Here is a 17,821-nt window from a genome sequence, read left to right as displayed (position 1 = left end):
AACATCTTGCCGGGGTCGTTTGACCCCAGTGCTCTTTCCTGCCATGGCAGGGGGTTGGACTAGATGATCTGCTCAGGTCCCTTTCAACCCTAGAAACTATGAAACTATGAAAAGCATCTTGTAGCTGTCTGCCTTCCTGTTGTGCCCTGTACTTAATTTATGCTACATTATGTAGGGTGTTTCCCCTAGTGCCTTTGTAAAGGCCTAATGGTTGGTGATCTACTTGATAAGTGCCCTCAGCCACAAGACACTAGCCTTGGTCATGCTGGCCCCAAGCTGGCTGTCACCAGCTTTGGGATTCATATTATAGGGTACCTTCCTTTATCACCCAACCCAGCGTCACAGAAGATTTTCACCCAGCTGTTTGTATGGAAAATAAAAATACAGGACACTTTTCCAAGGGCTTATGTGATACTTTATTTCTATCAGAGATTTCAATAAAAATTCCTAAAGTAGGTTAGACAGAAATGAAAGATATAGATTGTGAACGTAACCTGGGTCACACAGCCCCCATGCAGCCCCCGGTACACTGAAGTGCAATCTGCTTTGTGAATACTGGGTTGGCAATACATGAGGGAGGGAGAAGCACACCAATCCTGTGGAGTCCTAGAAAACTCTAGTTATGAGAACCTGCTCCCCCATGAGATGCCCTCCTCCTGCACCCTCCCCAGGTCACATCAGCATCCCCCTCCTCGTCATCATCATCCCTGAAGCTCCTTGGGGCTCTCGTCTTGCAGCTACATGAGGCATGGCTTTCCTCTACAAGAGACTGGAGAGTTTTTCTGGATGGGCTACTCTCAATGCTGCTCTCAGTACATCAGCATTCATGAAACTCTGATACAAACTCCTGTCTGAACCTTTGATCCCCCCTTAAAATGAGATCAACCTTCTGATTTAATTCCTTAAAACACTGTACCATGTCATTACTAGTGCATTTCATAACAGTACAGTGCAATTTCCAAATTGGCTTGCTCATTATGCTTTAACACATTGAACACATCTTTCAGTTCAGATGTCATTTCTGCACTGGACGTAGCCATGCTTTCAGACACATCTGTCAGTAGATGAAGAATACTTTCCTTAGCTTCTTATTAATTTTTTGATAATTACATTGACATTCAGCATTAGCACCTGCTTTTGAAGATGAAAATGAAGGAGCACCTGTCCACAGACAAAAAGAAAGCTTTCATCCATTCTTGAACGTTTGTAAAGAAAAGTAAGTCCTCCTTAAATTATTTTAACAGGACTGCCGCTTCAAGAATTACCACTGACAGCCTACTATCTCTCACCCAACCATCTTCTTAAGGCTATACCACCAAAATATTTGTCCCGGCATCACAGCATGCACCCTGGTTCCCAGGGTGTGCATTAAAGCAAGATCCATGCTGCTCCCCCTGACCATGCACCCGCCCTGCACCAAAAATCACCTAACTTTGCAGGTGGCTGCGGCAGCCAGCTCCTGCTGCAGTGACCCTGCCAGGGGTGAGACCCTGGAGCTCCACTCCCCCTGGAAGTGGCTACAGCCCTGCAGGCCCAAGCAAAGTGCCCAGGTGCAGTATCTGCCACAGGGAGTGGCACCGTGTTCTCCCTCCACTGCCCCCCCCCCAGAATTTATATGAGTGTAAATCTTTAAAACCAAAAATCCAGAACACTGCTAATACCAATACTGTTACTTACAAGTCTCCCTTTGTGAGGATAGTGCTTTTTCCATCTCAGGACTCTGCCATTGCCTCCCTGACACAGTACTCCCTTTGGAACCTGTTGAGTCCTGAGACACAACAACGGTTGAGTCAGAATTCTCTTCCTCATCAGGAACGAGAGATTTAGTTCTTTTGAGCCTCTGTTGAGTCTCCTGGGTATCTGGTACCAAAATGCATTGAAGGCACACTTTAAGGCCTTCATCTTACTGTGACACTATTCCCAGTCGTTTTTGATGCCAAGTTGCTCTAGTTGTTCAGAAATAGAGACGTGAACAGATTTATTCTTGTGGCTTCCCATTTGTGTCATGACGCTCCCCTCACTTCAAATGTCAATCAGTGTCTTACCTTCTGCATAAATCCAGTTTGGTCCCTGTCCTTGCAAAGGATCCATCACATCTTCCAAAATTGGATGTTTGGGCACCTGGTGATCACTTCAGGGGAGAAAGCATGAAACTGTTCTAATGCATCAATGAAACCCATTTCCTTTAGATATGTGGGTAAAAACAAATACCTTCTGAGCAGTTTCTATATGGTGATCAGGGTCCTTACAGTTGAGGGGGCGGGGAATGGGGGTGGTAAGCCAGAAGATCTCTCTCATGTATGGGTCACGTATTGGTTTGGTCTAGAGTGTTCAAGCTCACCAGCTACCATTTTTGGAATGTGGTAACATCTCGGCTCTTTAAAAAAATACAGACAACCTGTGCTGGCAGGGAGCTCATTGTTTCAGTAGCTATTGACGTGTAAATGACAGGAGTGGTTTCATGCTAATCTAGGAGAGTGACTTTTGGAAACATTTGAGACAGAGGTCACTCAATGGGTCAGAGTCTTTGTCCTGCTACCTGAAGACAATGTCTTCCTCGAATTCTGAGGAACTAAGGAGAAAGTGGAGGTTAATGTTGAAGGCTGTGCAATATTCCCATTGCAGATGTATGGTTCTGCTGATGGGCTTCAGCAACTTGATGTACCTCTGGTCTGTTTCATTTAAACTCCTGAGGAGCCAACTTCACAGGTTTGCCCCGAAGAGAATGCTGTTAACTGAACTGAGGAAACTGCTCTCTCATCTCAGCAAACAGAAAGCATAATTGCAAAACACTATAGCTGCTTTCTGGCCATACATTAAGGGCAAACCTTGTGAGATATGGTCACACAAAAGTAGCTCTGATTGGTGGGAAAAAATAGTCATGTCAACATGGAATGACGACCAGTGGCTGGAAATATGCAGAATGAGCGAGGTGTTCTTCCACATTGTTAGCTTGCTGAAATTGCACATCCAGCAGCACAGGACTATTGTGGAATCCCATCAGCCCAGAGAAGCATGTTGCCATGGCCATCATGAAACTGGCCACTCCAACAAGCCTGTGTCATGTTGCAAATCAGTTTGGCATGGCTCCCTACACTTCTGGGAGGACCATCAGTGAGGTTTGCCAACTGCTAAAGGACCTGGCAGCAAACAAATTCATATGCTTAAGTAACCCCCTCAAGTTCGTGGAAGGATACCTGAAAATGAGCTTCTCTAACTGCGTGGGAGCACTTGACAGCATGCACATTCCCCTCCTAAGCTGGTCCCAGGACAACCATTCATTCATAAATGGAAAGGAGTTTCCTTCTGTGATATTGCAAGCTGTAATGGACCACCAAGGCAGATTTACAGACATTTATGTAGGATGGACAGGAAGTGCCCATGATGCTCACGTGTTTCAAAACTCACCCCTCGCTGAGATGATGGGCAAGAGCCTATATGCCCCAGGTCTGGAGGAGGTTGTCATTCAGGGTGTTTCAGTGCCCGCAGCCCCAGATATTAGCTGATACAGCTTATCCACTGCTGCCCTGAGGGGGCCGTGGGGTGAGGGCAGAGGTGATGGATCACGGGTCTTTTCTGGTGGGAGGCAGGCAACCTAGGTAGACAAGCAGGTACCAAAATTGTTTGGGGAGTTGACTGGAGGGGATAATGTACCTAGAAAGCTGTTATAAGGCTCACAAGCTAATACACTAATTGATTAGTGTATTATTAGCTAATACACTAATTGATTAGACAATAGTCTGGTTCCTTCTTTCTCCCACACGCACCACAAACCACCCCTTCCCCTGCAGTGAAGACTTTGATTTTGACTACTATATGTGGTGATTGGTAGGGGAGGGGGGAAATTTCACTGAGCCTGGGCAGTTTTCTTTCTTCACCTCAGTAGTGGTATTAGCTCATCACAGTGGGGAGGGGGGCTCGGAGTAGGGTCATTGCAACTCCCCTACCCAAAATGACTTTGGGGGCAGCTGTCCTGGGCAAGGGGATCCCTGATACCTAAGGAATCTTGGTGATCCTCAGAACAGCCACTGCCCAAAGCCACTGACCCATGCTGGTTCTCTACTTTGCAAAAAATCCTTTCTTTAATTGACATGATACAAATGAGGGATGACACAGAATTCTTTGTGTTTTACATGCAAAATTATGTAAGACTGTTTGCATTCATAGACAAACCATTTTTGAATTACAGTAGTATAAGTCCAGGAATTGACAATTAAGTTTTCTACGTACTTTTTTTATTGATTTAACACACAGAGAGAAAAAGAAACAGCCTGTTCTCTGCAGTGAGAAAAGTGAGCATTTTTAGTACCCATTTTTCCTAAGCACAAAGAAGGTTTTTGGGAGGACAGCAGAGCACCATCCATGAGGGTAACCAGTATGTTAAGCTTTACCTCTGCCAACTGCTCCCAGGAATGTTACCCTGCTTTTTGGGCTGGGGGAGGGTGAAGGGGGAGGAGCTGAGCAATGAGCAACAAGCTGCCGGCCCAGGTTGAATTCCTACATCAACAGGACTGACTGAATGTGTGGGTGGGTGGTCAGTTGTATTGTAAGGCCCACCATGGAGTAGGCAAGCTGGGATGGCTGAAAAACTTTCATATCTGTGAAGAGAAAAACAAGTTCCAAGGCATGGGGCAGGAAGGAGGGGGGTGGGGGGGGCACATTGGCCAGCACCAACCAGGAGTGCTAAGAGGGCACCCCCAGACATGGGAAACAGTGATAAGAGCATAAGCAAGTGTGTGTGAGGGGGGTATTGTGTCTGTGTGTCTGTAAGCACCATATAGAAAGCCCCATATAGAAAAATATGATTGAACAGTAGGCACCAGCAATGCTAGAAGACAAGAGTTCAAAGCCTGTGGGGGGGGCAGTATTTTACCTGAGAAGCCCCAGCTGTGTGGCAGAAGTGGGGCAAGCAGCAATGGGAAACAGCTCAGAGGGCCTGTCCAGGGAGGGGAGTTCTCTGAAAAACTGCACTGTGGCAAGAGAGGGTATGTAGACCCAAATAAGACCCAAAATATGAGAGAGGCCATTTTCTCTGACATGTTACATCCGAAGACCATTCATTCTACTTAATTTGCTGTACCTACTGGACCCAGCACCCATAAATGACAGTGCTCCTTTGTATGTGGATGGAGAGTACACTGAGCCCAGGTAAGGTAATAACAAGATAATAATGTTGCAGAGCACCATCAGTGAGGATAACCAGTACAGTAAGCTTTACCCTCTGCCAACTTCTCCCAGGAGTGTTACCCTGTGCCAACTGTTCGAGGAATGTTAATACATTATGATCTGGAGAAGCTGGGATTCCATTGGTATTCAAGTGGTGAAGCATAAGCTCTAGAGTGGGTTTTATACATACGTGTGTGTGCGTGAATCTTCAGCAGAAGCTGCCTAGCTTGATGAAAATTGCCAACAAGCTGCCCAGCTTGAACTCTTACATCAATGGGATTGGCTGAGTGTGTGTGGGGGGGAGGGGGAGATGTGGCCATAGGCAAAGGAGCAAGGTGAACAGGCTCATATGGGTGTGCATGGAATATGGAATAAGGATGTGTGTGTGTCTGAATGTGTGAGTTTAGGTGGTAGGTGAGCTCTTAGTGCTGTGCTATGAAAGACTTTCTATTGACATTTTCTAATAAAATTAAAAGTCTGTTCTTTACGTGTGACTAGGCTTTTTAGGCTAAATATTTATTTAGAAGAAAGATTTGCAAAGTACTCCTTTCAAAATGCATGGCTGAATTCAGGGAGGGAGCTATTTAGACAACAAGCTGTACAGCTTGAAATCCTACATCAGCTGTACTGCCTGGTGGCAAAACCCCTCTGCATCTTGCATTTTAGTAAAAAAAAAAATTAAAAAATGGCCACATAAAGAAAGAGAAACAAAGAAAAAGAAACATTACATACATGATCTTTGAAAAGACCTAATGAAGCATATTTCAGTAAGTAGCTGCATGGACTAGGTTGACCAAACTGAGTTGCTGATGTATTCACAGAATATGAGGACTTGTCTACATCATGGCAGAGGGAGGTAAATGGTGAATTCTGACATGCTTTTTTCAGTAAAATCACCATATTCAGAGTAGTGAAGAGGCATCTGGCAGTGACATTGCCAGCATTTTTACTGGAGATGGAAGTGGCATCAGGCGAGTATCTGAGGCTTCCGTTTTTCTCTTCTACCTGCTGTGCACGGCAGGAGAAGCATATGAAACATAGCATTTGGGAACTAGAAATAGGAGGGAGGAGGAAGTTAAGAGCATAAGACTGTATTGTAAAACCACCATGCAGCCCTGAAATAGTGGTGCCTCTGCTGTATGCGAGCAGGGGCAGGGAGGAGTGGGGGGGGCAGGACGGGTGAGAAGGGACATAGGGTGTATCCCCCACCCCACCTTGAAACCTTGCCCTGTGACTGCAGGACTTCATACTGTGGGACAGCTTGCACCAACATTCACAGCAATTAAATCCTATTTACATGAAAATGTAAGTAAATGATGCAAGCCACCCTCCCTCAGGGCACAGCCAAGTGTCTCACTTACCTAGGCGTTGCTTATGGAACAGCTCAGGGTGTCCCGTTTCAAGTCTTCCAAAAGCAGTCTCATCCTGTAGTAGAATGCTGCACGGACATCAGCAACTAGCACTGTTGTCAAAACGGTCGAAGCAGTTATGCCACCAGGGGCAAGTGTCCCACTGGACTGAGTCCCCATTCTCTGTTTGTGGACACAGTATATGCACCCTGATCCCTGTCCACAAATTTATAGACCCTCAGGAGGGCAGCCTCCCCCCCACAACGGCCTTATTCTGGTGTTAAAAAAAACCCAGAGAGTGTGGCACTGGCATGGAAAGTGCTTGAAAACTCCTATGGCTGCAAAAGTGTGCAAAAAGCACAGCCCCAAAAACCCACCAAAATAGAACTCTTCCCTGTGCAAAACATAGCAGGAAAAAAAAATGCTGGAGGCAGCTTTGTAAAGTGGGTACGTGGGAGATGCCATGCTTGTATGGGAGATGCAACACTTTTGTAGCCCTAAGGTTCTCTACACCCAGTGCAAAAAGCATGCAGAAAAAGAGGGAGGTTAAAAGTGCTGTTTCAACAAGCACCAAAGAAACCGAGGGAAGCAGGGCAAGGCAGAAGGCAGGCAGCCTCTGGGGTGCTTTTGCACAAAAAGGTTTTACCCACCAAATCCCACAAAAAAGTGAGGGGAAGAAGAGGGCGAAGCCCTTTGGGAGGATTCTCCTTGGGCATTTCTTGTCCTAAAAAGCCACCTGGCAGTAAGTAGAACTGAAAGGGCAGGTGGGTAAAATTGTTCTGACGTGCCCCCTAGTGCATTTTACTAGCTATATCACAATAAACCATTATGTGGTAAGTCACATCCACTTTACTCATTTAGTCATCGTAGAGTAAGAAAAGAAAATTAAACCACAAACATTTTTAGAGGATAAATGCCAATTACGTGGATAAATGCCCGGTGGGGCAAACTTCTGATATGGATATAGACTGGTTCTGCGTGCCAAATTTATGCTTTTTACAGGTATAGATAGACCTGTTTCAGAGCACTTACGCTGGTAAAAGTCAAATATCTGTACCTGTCCCCTATGTTTATTAAACATGGTTGCCATAGTAAATCCAATGTTTATCTAACACCTGTAGGTTGGCAGTAACCAGTGATGAGAGTATCATTAAAGCAGCATATTGTTTGATCAGAAGGCACTTAAAACTATAAGCTAAATGTGTGCACAGTCTATAGTATTGCTTTATCAGGTGCATATTCACTTCCCACATGAGAAATGTGGTTAGTCTAAAATTGTTATAGACCCTCCATGAGCTCTAGATGACAGACTTTTCACTTAATTTACAAACTAGTTCTCTCTACCTGTTCAGGAAGTGTTTTTGAAAGCTGTTTAGTCCTTTTGACAAATCCTACTGTCTTTCAGATGTGTTTCAAGATGTCCTTAATTGGAAAGCTACTGCATTTCCTGTTTTTCCCTCCAATAGCCCTTATCAAATTAAGGCATTTTAAGCATATAGTAAGCATTCCAATACATCATGTAAGATACAGAGTCTATCTCGGTAACTAGAGTACATATCAGTACTCTTAGATTACTACATAGTAGTACCACATACATGACATAAGGGTGAATCCTGCCTATCTTCAGTGGACACGAATGGTGCAGCCTAACTAATACTATTCATTTATGCAGAAAGGAGCAAAATAAACCAGTCTCAGTGCCACTATCTTTCCTTTCCAAAAGGGGTGGTTTTGAGGAATTAAAAAAAAATCCTAACATTTATCTGCATATAATCTTTTTTTCTAAATCTTTCTACTTCTATAAAATATTTGGATGTGAATAAGGCCTGCATAATATATTAATTAGTCTAACACATTCTAATTTAAATAGTATGAATGTGACCATCCACTTATTAATTATGTTCATTTTGGGCACACAGGGAAAATACTAGAAAAAGAAAGTAAAATGTGTTGTGATAAGTATGTAACATTGATGTATAGTTACTAGATATTCCACAAATCCAAAGTCACATTATTAAAAATTGGGCAATCATTACCATACAAACAGAAAAAGGAATAAAAATCCTAAGCAGAAATGACAAGAAGGATTAAAAAATTGCAGGCAACATTAGTAACTTGCTGTTTCATTTTCATTCTTTTGTACATATCCAGGTAAATGATTTAAACAATACCAGCCCTGTCTGTTCTTTAAATCTTTTATCCAATCATTAGCTGACTAATGATTTAAGATTAAGACTATCACCACATTAAATGACTGAGTTGGCAAATTTGGTACTTTCCTTTGCACATTCACTGTTATACTCTGATGACTAACCAGCCTTTCTCTCATTATTTTGTAACACTGCCTAAAAAGTACAGTTTCCCTCCAAACTTTTTTAGCAACACTCAATGTAAAACTGGAGCCTAATGTTAATTTGATTATAAGTCTTTTATATTAAAATTTACAACTCTTTTTTTCTCCAAATAGAAAATTCATTATTTGTACCATTTCTTGGGAAGTTTCTCTTTATTTATAGATTTTCTTCTTGTAATGCTCAGAATCATTGTTCCCCTGCTATATGTCTAAAAGTCTTTCAAAGAGAGCTGCAGTTACCTATTCATGTATTATTGAGTTAATTTCTAGATGGAAAATTATACAGTGAACAATTTCCTAATACAGCAAATTCTTTGTTATCCGGCACCCATGGGGAATCAGGGGTGTCGGATAACAAAATATGCCAGTTTATCGGTACTCTGAGATATGTAGTTAAGCATTTGTTAACTACAAAGATGAGGATTGATTCTTTGGTGGGTGTCATCAGTGGAATTACCCCAGGTTTATTGCAGTGTAACTAAAAACAGAATCGGGTCCACTAACTGCTCTGGCAGAATCCGTGCCTACTCAGACTTTAGAAACATTTTTATGAACATTAATACACATATATTAACTTCTACTTTTTATATTAACTTCTCATTTTTAGGTACCCATGTCATGGAGGGATCTGGGAGAATGGTTGTCACTGCTGTTGGTGTGAATTCTCAGACGGGCATCATCTTTACTCTGTTAGGTGCTGGTGGAGAAGAAGAAGAAAAGAAAGATAAGAAAGGTAACCCCCCTAGAACACATGTAGGTGCTCCCAAATAATTTTCATAGACTCTTCAGAGATGAAAATTGCTTCAATTTTTGAGACCTGAAAAAGTATTTAAAAGTACTTTTCTATATGAATTTTCTCATGCATGTTATGAGGGAATGCAATAATTCTTGCTTTTTATACAATGATTAGGGTTTTTTTACATTCAGTTTAAAGTTGCAATCTTGCAGCATGTAATCAAATGAAAAAAAGAATAGCATATACTCTGCTTATTACCTTTTAATAATTTCGTATAAATTTACAATTAGCAACATTTCATAAAAATAGATATAACACATTAATATATGAATTTATATATAGTTATTCATAAGTCTGACATAGCAACAACACATTTAAGTTTCAAAAAGAAAAGAAGGAAAAGTTGTGCCTTTCTGTTTACTTAAATGGTAAAAGTCTGTTTTGTAGATTTTTTTGTTATGGATTAGCTTTCTGGATGAGCACATACCTATTAAACATGTAAGTGTATGTATGCACATAAATGCAATCCTATTCCACCACACTTGATTCTCTGAAATAGTGTTCCTGCAAAAGGTGGGTAGGTCCTCCTCCTCCTCACTGCTTTTTTTGCAACAGTCTTAAGGGAAAAATTCTGGTTTGTTACATAAGTAAATGCATTAATGAATTTTCATGGTCTCAAGCCAGATGGAATTGGTTCACTCTTAGGAACTTATGTACACTTAGATGCCCAATAGGTGGAACAGGACATGGCCTTCAGTGGTTACAGACAAATATTTCCTTAGAATTGATAGGTCCCAGTCAGAATACTGGAAGCAATATTGGTGACACTGGGCACATCTATACATGCCATGAGGGGGCTCCCAGGCATGCGTCTGCACATGTGCTAGGACTGCAGCACATTGAACTGGGTCACAGCAGCTGCAGATGGCTGGGGGCCTGGGCAGTTAGCCCACCAGCCTAGGGCTGCTCCTACTGGGATCAGTGTGTCCCTGCACTGAAGCACCCTCATGCCCCAGCCAGCCAGTCAGCATCTACATGTGTGCTGCTGTACCTGAATAAAGTCTGCAGCAGGGTAGTACCTGTATTTATAATTCCTATTCTTCTGTGGAGCTTATTTAGTTTCATGTGCCCTAATAGGGGTGCATGTCTAGGCACTGAGACTTTACTGTATGGTTAATTACTCAACTGTGCAGTAAACATCTCAAGTAGGTGTGCCTAGTGGGGGTTAATAAAGAGTTACAGTTACCTTCAGGTCTCAAGCAGTGAAAACTAGAAGTCTAAAGACCTTGTTGTATGGTAAAGTCAGGAAAAACTACCAAGTTTAAGGCTACACTGTAAGGATAAACTGCTTAATGTGCTTCTGTCTAAATGTATGTACACACAGTCATTTTGTCATCTGTTGAAGTCCAGTTGCTGTACTTTTAACCTAAGTACAAATGTCCAGCATCCTATTTATTTTAAGAGTCAACAAATAAAACTTGTAAAAATTCCAAAAATTTCATACATTTCCACTGATAAAAAAGTTGTGGGGTGTTATTTAATTTTGCCTTGCATTGCATATGTTTGAAGATGAATAGCAGTGGGGAAGACTTAAATGGTTTTTAGGGCCTAAAATTTCCCAATTTCTATGCCTTCAGTCTAACAATGTGATCACAACTGGCAAGAACTATTATGTGGGTCACTTAGGTGGTGGCACTCAACTCTATATTTGCAAAGGAACATATTTTTACTTTTGAAATTACATTACACATTTTCTACCATACAGCTTCCAGAGAGATGCAAAGTAACCACTAATCATCCAAGTCTGGGTACTTAATGAGAGAATGTTTGATGTTTCTCAAAGCTTCATGGTCTGTTTTTTGATCAATATCTGAATGCATGATGCTGTACTTATTGAAGGCAATAGAAGCAAAAAACAAAACAAACAAACAAAACCACATTTAGGCAGGAGTGACAACTTCTATTTTGGTAGTTCACATGAGCATGGTGGGTGGGATCTAAAAACTCCAGTATCTGTTTAAAACTGCTATAGCTTGTCTGGAATACCCATTTGCTTTTGAGTAAGGAGATTTTCCTTGTGTACATCCTCTTGCTTAGTGCTGATATGAACACAATGCTCCACTGTTTGTATCCTGTAACAAAAAGTAGGAAATCTGCATAGCAAAAAAATAGAACAAAATATGATTGCAAATTAGTGCTGAAAGGCACCCTTTTTTTAGAAAAATGCGCAAGTATTTCATATAACAGACATTAACTCTGACTGGAACCACGCAACTAAAACACCAGTCAGTTTTTTTTAAGACTTAAGGATCTAACCCTACAAACTTCTGTGGGTGGGTGCAGCAGTGTGCCTATGCACTCCTGCTTGTGGGATACAGTCATGATATCAAAAATACTCTCATTGTATATAAGCCGGCAAATTCTATCAGTTGCATGTATCTGCATTTCAGTTCTCTCAATTGCATGCCTTTATCCCTCATTAACATTTTGTAAAAATCATCATACAGGTGTGAAACAGGAAGATGGACATCAGATTTCAGGTACAGTAAGAAATTAGATCAAAAGCAGAGGCTTGTAACTGCAGCCTCTGCGAAACTGTGGTACAAATCAGGGTTAAAATAGTTATCCTGGGATATTTCTTTCCAATTAAAAAGTTAATTTCTGTATGATCTAATTTGAAACTATTTCTTGTTTCTTTTTTGTAAACAGCTGAGTGCTAAAGCTTTATTGGTGCTACAAATTACTATTCTCCAAATGCAAATTATAGTAACTTAAATTTTATAGTATGCTATTTACTATTAGCATTTTCTTTTGCGTGGGTTTACATGGGTATTCAAATGGTATGCAACCAATACCATTGTTCATTATGACTATAGCAATCAAATATGCAATTTGAAATTGGCATATAAATATTAAAACATGGTGAATTTCAAATTCTGTATTTTATTGTTCTTTTATTTTTTTTTTGTTACACTTTGCTACATGTATATGAAATACCATGACTTTTCTTGGGTAACTAACCTGTACAATGTGAAATTGTCAATTATGAACAAAAAACTTTTTATTGAGAAAGTACATGAATTTCAAACAATAAAATGTGAGGATTTTCGTGTTTGCTTATGAACAGTGAACCATTAAAAAGGCAAAATTCACGGAATCAGTTATTCACTGAGAATTTCTCTCACAGTTCTAGTGCATATACACATTAATAGTAAATAAAATCTTCGGGGAATTTTCTTTCTTCCAGTTACGAAGGTACATTTATATGACCATATTCCCCTAATACAGGGGCGTGAGAGTTTATTTTCTATGATGATTTTTTTTTATCATAACATATATATAATTGTACAATATCTTATAATTGTGTAGGATAATGAGTGTTTTTCAAACAGAGACCAAATTAGACAAGCTGTTGTATATCTTGTATTTCCCAAAATATATGTAGTACAGAAAAAATGCCATTTCTTCATTTGAAATCAGGGATCACATTCAATAGGTGACAATAACACAACTTCCAGACCCATACATTGTACGTAATAGCTGTGCCAGTAGTAATAATTTATAAAATGTAACGTGTCATATTTCAAATCCCACAGACTAACAGTGCATTTACCAACACAATTTCTATTCAAGCCATTCTGAATTTTTTAAAAAAAATAAAGGATATAAAATATCCACATACAAGAACAGAGTTATAAAATTCCAGTAGGTACAATTCATTCTCATGAATTCTGTTTACTTAGGATGAATGTATCTTTCTTTTTTTTTTTTAAATATTTCATGTATGTGTTTTCTGGCTTTGGTAACATCTATATAATGACTTCATTTATGCATTGTGTTTTTTACTTTAAACAAATTTGTTTTGGAGAAAGCAAAGTTATATTAGTCCATACATGTTATTGTTTTGTCAAGTTAATTTGTTTCTGTTGTTATTGTTATTATTTATTATTATTATTATTTTCTATCCATTATTGCTCAGTAGATTCTTCCCATACCTCCTCCCACCCTCCTTCAGCTTCTGATGATGCAGCAGGCGCAACTGCCACTGATAATACAAATGCCAGCTTAGTCAATGGTATGTCAAGAACACCTAGCTTGTTTTATTTAATGGATTTCTCTCCTGACTATATGATTCCCTCTTCCTCTTATAAACTGCACAGATACTGTATGTGCATAGGATTACCTTTTCAGAGCTCCTACTCCATAAACTATACAGTAGCTTATAAGAGATGCCACAACAATAATGTGACTAAGAATTTACATATTTTATTCACACTGGGTGCATCTACATGTGCCCCTGACTATGCAGTACCTGCCAGTACTGCACAGTCCCAATGTTGCATGGGTCATTTTCACCCTACTATGCAATAGTAATGAGCTACTGCTCAGTAGTGGTGTCATGGTTAGTACCAGCCAACACTATGTCACTAGCAACAAGCTATATCGCCATAGCTCATCACTACGGTGACATAGTGTCTCATATAGATGCACCCACTGAATAGCAAGGAAACAGCAAGAAAAAGGAACAAAAAGGAATTACGATTTTTCTTTTATCATTAGTTAAACGTTACGATTAAAATGATGTAAGGAATTATGATCTTCAGAAGCTTTTAAATGAAATTGCCTTATTACAATATTTTCAATGTGAAACTTTACTTTACATACTTATCAACATAGATTTGAAATACAGCACTATTCTAAATGTATTTTACTTCCTGCTTTTCCTATGTGGCACTCTTATAAGCAGTCATTGTCTCAATATAATTTTGGGAAATAGTACCGGGGTCAGAAATCAGCCTGTGATACAGCTTGCAACACTTCAGAGTTATCTTTCACCTAAATGTTATAATAAAATCCTTTTGAAAGAGGTTATAACTGAAGAAAGAAACAGTTTCCTTTTGCATTTTGGTTGGGATGCTTTTGTTTATTACAAAATATTACTGTAATCAGGTTGGACTTTGTCGTTGTACTGCTTCTTTACCCCATTTCTTAGCATGCTAATAATTTTGTAACATCCTTTCTGGTAGTCTAATTGAATTGTTAAATGGTGTAGATGGATATCAACTTAGGTTTATGTATGTATTTTATTGCTGAATATTATCATATGCATTCGTCTTTATAATTCTTTTTTCAGAATTATAACACTAATAACAGTGAAAAAATATTAATACTACTATTTAAAATTATTCATTGTATTGGTGATAGAATTAGCCTCACAGAAATTATTGCAGAGTGCATATCGAGGAATGTAGAATTCTGACACAAGAGGAAACAGTACTGAGTTTCAGCAGCATGAAATTTCTTTCAAGCAAAGTCATAAAACATTGTCCACATTTATTTTTACATAGTTATATGAAAACTAAAATGTATATAAATTTAGCAATTTGTTGAATTTTATTTCTGAGTGTTAAATACTTGCTGGAAAACTGGAACCTCTATTTCATTTTTCTTACTAGTTTACAAATTCTTTAGAAGCAGAGGATTAGAAATGTAATAATGACTACTTAATTCTCCGTGTTTCATTGCTCCAATGAATGCAATTGCTGTATAGTTTTCTTGTAGAAGGCAAACATATGAATGCAGTAAAGTCTTGCTGGTTTCCTCCTTTAGTCCTTTAAGGGACCAATACTACATTAAAGATCCAATTCTAAAATACACTGAGCACTCAAGTGCAAGAGCAGTTTTATTAAAGTTAAGCATCTGCTTAAGTGCTTTGCTGAATCAGAGCCAGCATTTGTTGCAGGAGTGAGTCCCAAGTGACGCCAGCTTTGTTTCTCTGCCATTGACTCATGTTCATTTTTAGTTGATTAGTAAAGGTCTGCTGTGTTTGGGATTACTACTTCAATTAACTGTTGAGATTGAATTTACAGTGGGCACGTCTACACAAGACATTTTACTGTGCAGCAAACTAATTTGCTGCACAGTAATGCATCACCATCTACATATGCACGGCAATTAGGGCAGGGTAGACTAGTCTACTGAACTGATAACCCCATAAGATACAAATGGTATCTGGCAGCACAGTAAAATACTGTGTTTAAACACGTGTAGATGGTAATGTTGAGGTTAGTCTACTTTGGCTCAAATTGAGCTGGGGTATGTTCAGTTGCATCAATTACGTGTGTAGACACAGCCAGTAATATTAAATCAATGTTTTGGTTCAATTGGTGTAGTGGATTTTTTCTTTTTTTTTTCCCTGAAGAAATTATGGTCACCCTTTACGTCTGTTTCAGAATTCTAGTTATCATATCCACAAATATCTACAAATCCAATTCTGTACTATGTAAAGTAAAAATCAGATACTGTACAGTTCTATCTTCTGTTTTAATGCTCTTAGATCAAAATCAGTGATTCTTAAATCAGGGTGCTGCAGAACCCTGGAGTTTCAAGGGTATGTTGGAGTGCCACCCAATGTTAGCACTGTTAGGCATGCAAACACGATTCACAGAATAAACCCAGAGATTTCAAATAGGAACCTGTAATGATAAAAAGATTCTGACCTGTTGTGGGGATTTTTTTGAGTTATTTGCAATGGAACAATTGTTCTGTTATTTTTCTGTAGTAAAAAAATGAATGAAAACTAGGAAATGGCATTTTCCAAGGGGTGCCTCAAGTTTATTGAGGGGTGTCTCGAGGTTGACAACCAGTATCTTAGATAAATTCCTATTGATCTTTGCCCATGTAGATAGGAAACTCCCATTACAGTTCAGCTTACCTATCAGCAGATGTTCTTTTAAGAACCCAGACTAGAAGCAAAGAGCTGTTTGGCTTAGGTTAGGATAGAGATGTTTAACGTAATGCAGACTGGAGAAATATTGCACATTTGGTTTCTGTTTGTATTATGTCTTTTCAAGACAGTAGTGATAGTGATTCAATTTTTAGTATAAAGAGAATTTTATCTTGGAACTTATTTTGTACTTTTAAAATGAACACTTTTTCATTTATGTCTTAGAAGTTTTGTTAAGTTAGGAGTGGATAAATGGGCCAATATTTATTCATTCTTATTTTATATAGCAGTTTCAAGAAAAATGAAAAGTAAACAAAACAAGCAAACTTCAAACAAAAAATGTAAATTAGATAATACATTAAGTAATGCATATGAAGATATATATATCTTCTATCTATATGAAAATATGTACATCTTCAGTCCCTTCAGTAGTGAATGTAGCATGAAATCCTGCCTCATAGATAAAAATCAACACATTACAAAAAGCAGGTTATAACACTCCTATAATTATGAAGCTACTTCTGTGAGTAGTGAGAGTGATATTTGAACAATAGCAAGTGATAACCTCTTAATTGTAATTATAGTTTGATGAAAAGTTGTAGCTATAAATTCAAAGAGTTTTTTTTTTCAGTTCACAGTAGTTAATACCTGAAGTTAAATAATTATATGCAGCTCTCTAATATTTGTCAGCATAACATCAATAAGTTTTGTACTTTTATACTTATTTGTCAATCTTAGCAGAACATTCTACATAGGAATAACAGGTACCCTCTATGAAATTCAGCAATGGCTGTACTGTGTGTCTAATGGAAGGTTATTTTATTTAAGATTTGCTTTTAAGGGATCAGGTCAGAGAATTAATGTCATTTCAAGATACATGTTCATTTTGAATTACCATACTAGTTTGAAGATATGTTTCAGTTAACATATCATTAATCTGCCTATAAATGAAAGTTTCCAAATAGATATGTACATGCACATGTATGGTATGTGCAGACATTACATTTAGCTCATCCTAACTAGGGTTAAGTCAATCTAAGTGCCAATGGTGCAGCTGCTCCCAATGTACCGTGCACCCCAGCATTGCAGCAATCATGAGCCACACCTGCTACCTCAAGGTATGTAGAAAAATGTTTAAAGCTGTGTATGTGCCCAAAAATCACTGGTTCTCTGAATCAGCTTTGAATTTTCAGATTCAGATTTGGCTGAATCAAATCAGGGACAGTAAACCAAATCAACTAATTAAATCACTGTCCTTGATTCGGGCTGAATCCAAATCCAAATTGAATAGGGCCCACTTTACTCACCCCTAATATATATAAGTTTATGATTGGGATTTCTGAAAAATAATTTGTAAAATATATATTTTATGTTAACTGAGTTATAAGGGAGGTTTCATACTTTCATAGTTTCTAGGGTCGGAAGGGACCTGAGCAAATCATCTAGTCCGACCCCCTGCCATGGCAGGAAAGAGCACTGGGGTCAAACGA

At 39.1% G+C, this 17,821-nt stretch overlaps 1 protein-coding gene across 6 annotated transcripts in view; it reads left to right on the top strand.

The window, feature by feature from the left end:
* Positions 1-17,821, top strand: part of ATP2B2 (ATPase plasma membrane Ca2+ transporting 2) — a 512,499-nt gene that overhangs the window by 244,528 nt on the left and 250,150 nt on the right. For 4 of the 6 annotated variants that reach the window (XM_019537048.1, XM_019537047.1, XM_019537050.1 and 1 more), the window contains exon 5: positions 9,476-9,601. In XM_019537048.1, the coding sequence (XP_019392593.1) occupies positions 9,476-9,601 (126 nt within the window). Of the gene's footprint in view, positions 1-9,475; positions 9,602-12,111; positions 12,145-13,586; positions 13,680-17,821 lie in introns of all 6 variants that reach the window. The other 2 variants (XM_019537045.1, XM_019537046.1) reach the window with 2 other exon arrangements.

Source organism: Crocodylus porosus, unplaced genomic scaffold (assembly GCF_001723895.1).
Source record: "Crocodylus porosus isolate Cpor-Errol unplaced genomic scaffold, CroPor_comp1, whole genome shotgun sequence".
Classification (NCBI taxonomy): Eukaryota; Metazoa; Chordata; order Crocodylia; family Crocodylidae; genus Crocodylus; species Crocodylus porosus.
This window is presented reverse-complemented; position numbering and strand designations above follow the sequence as displayed.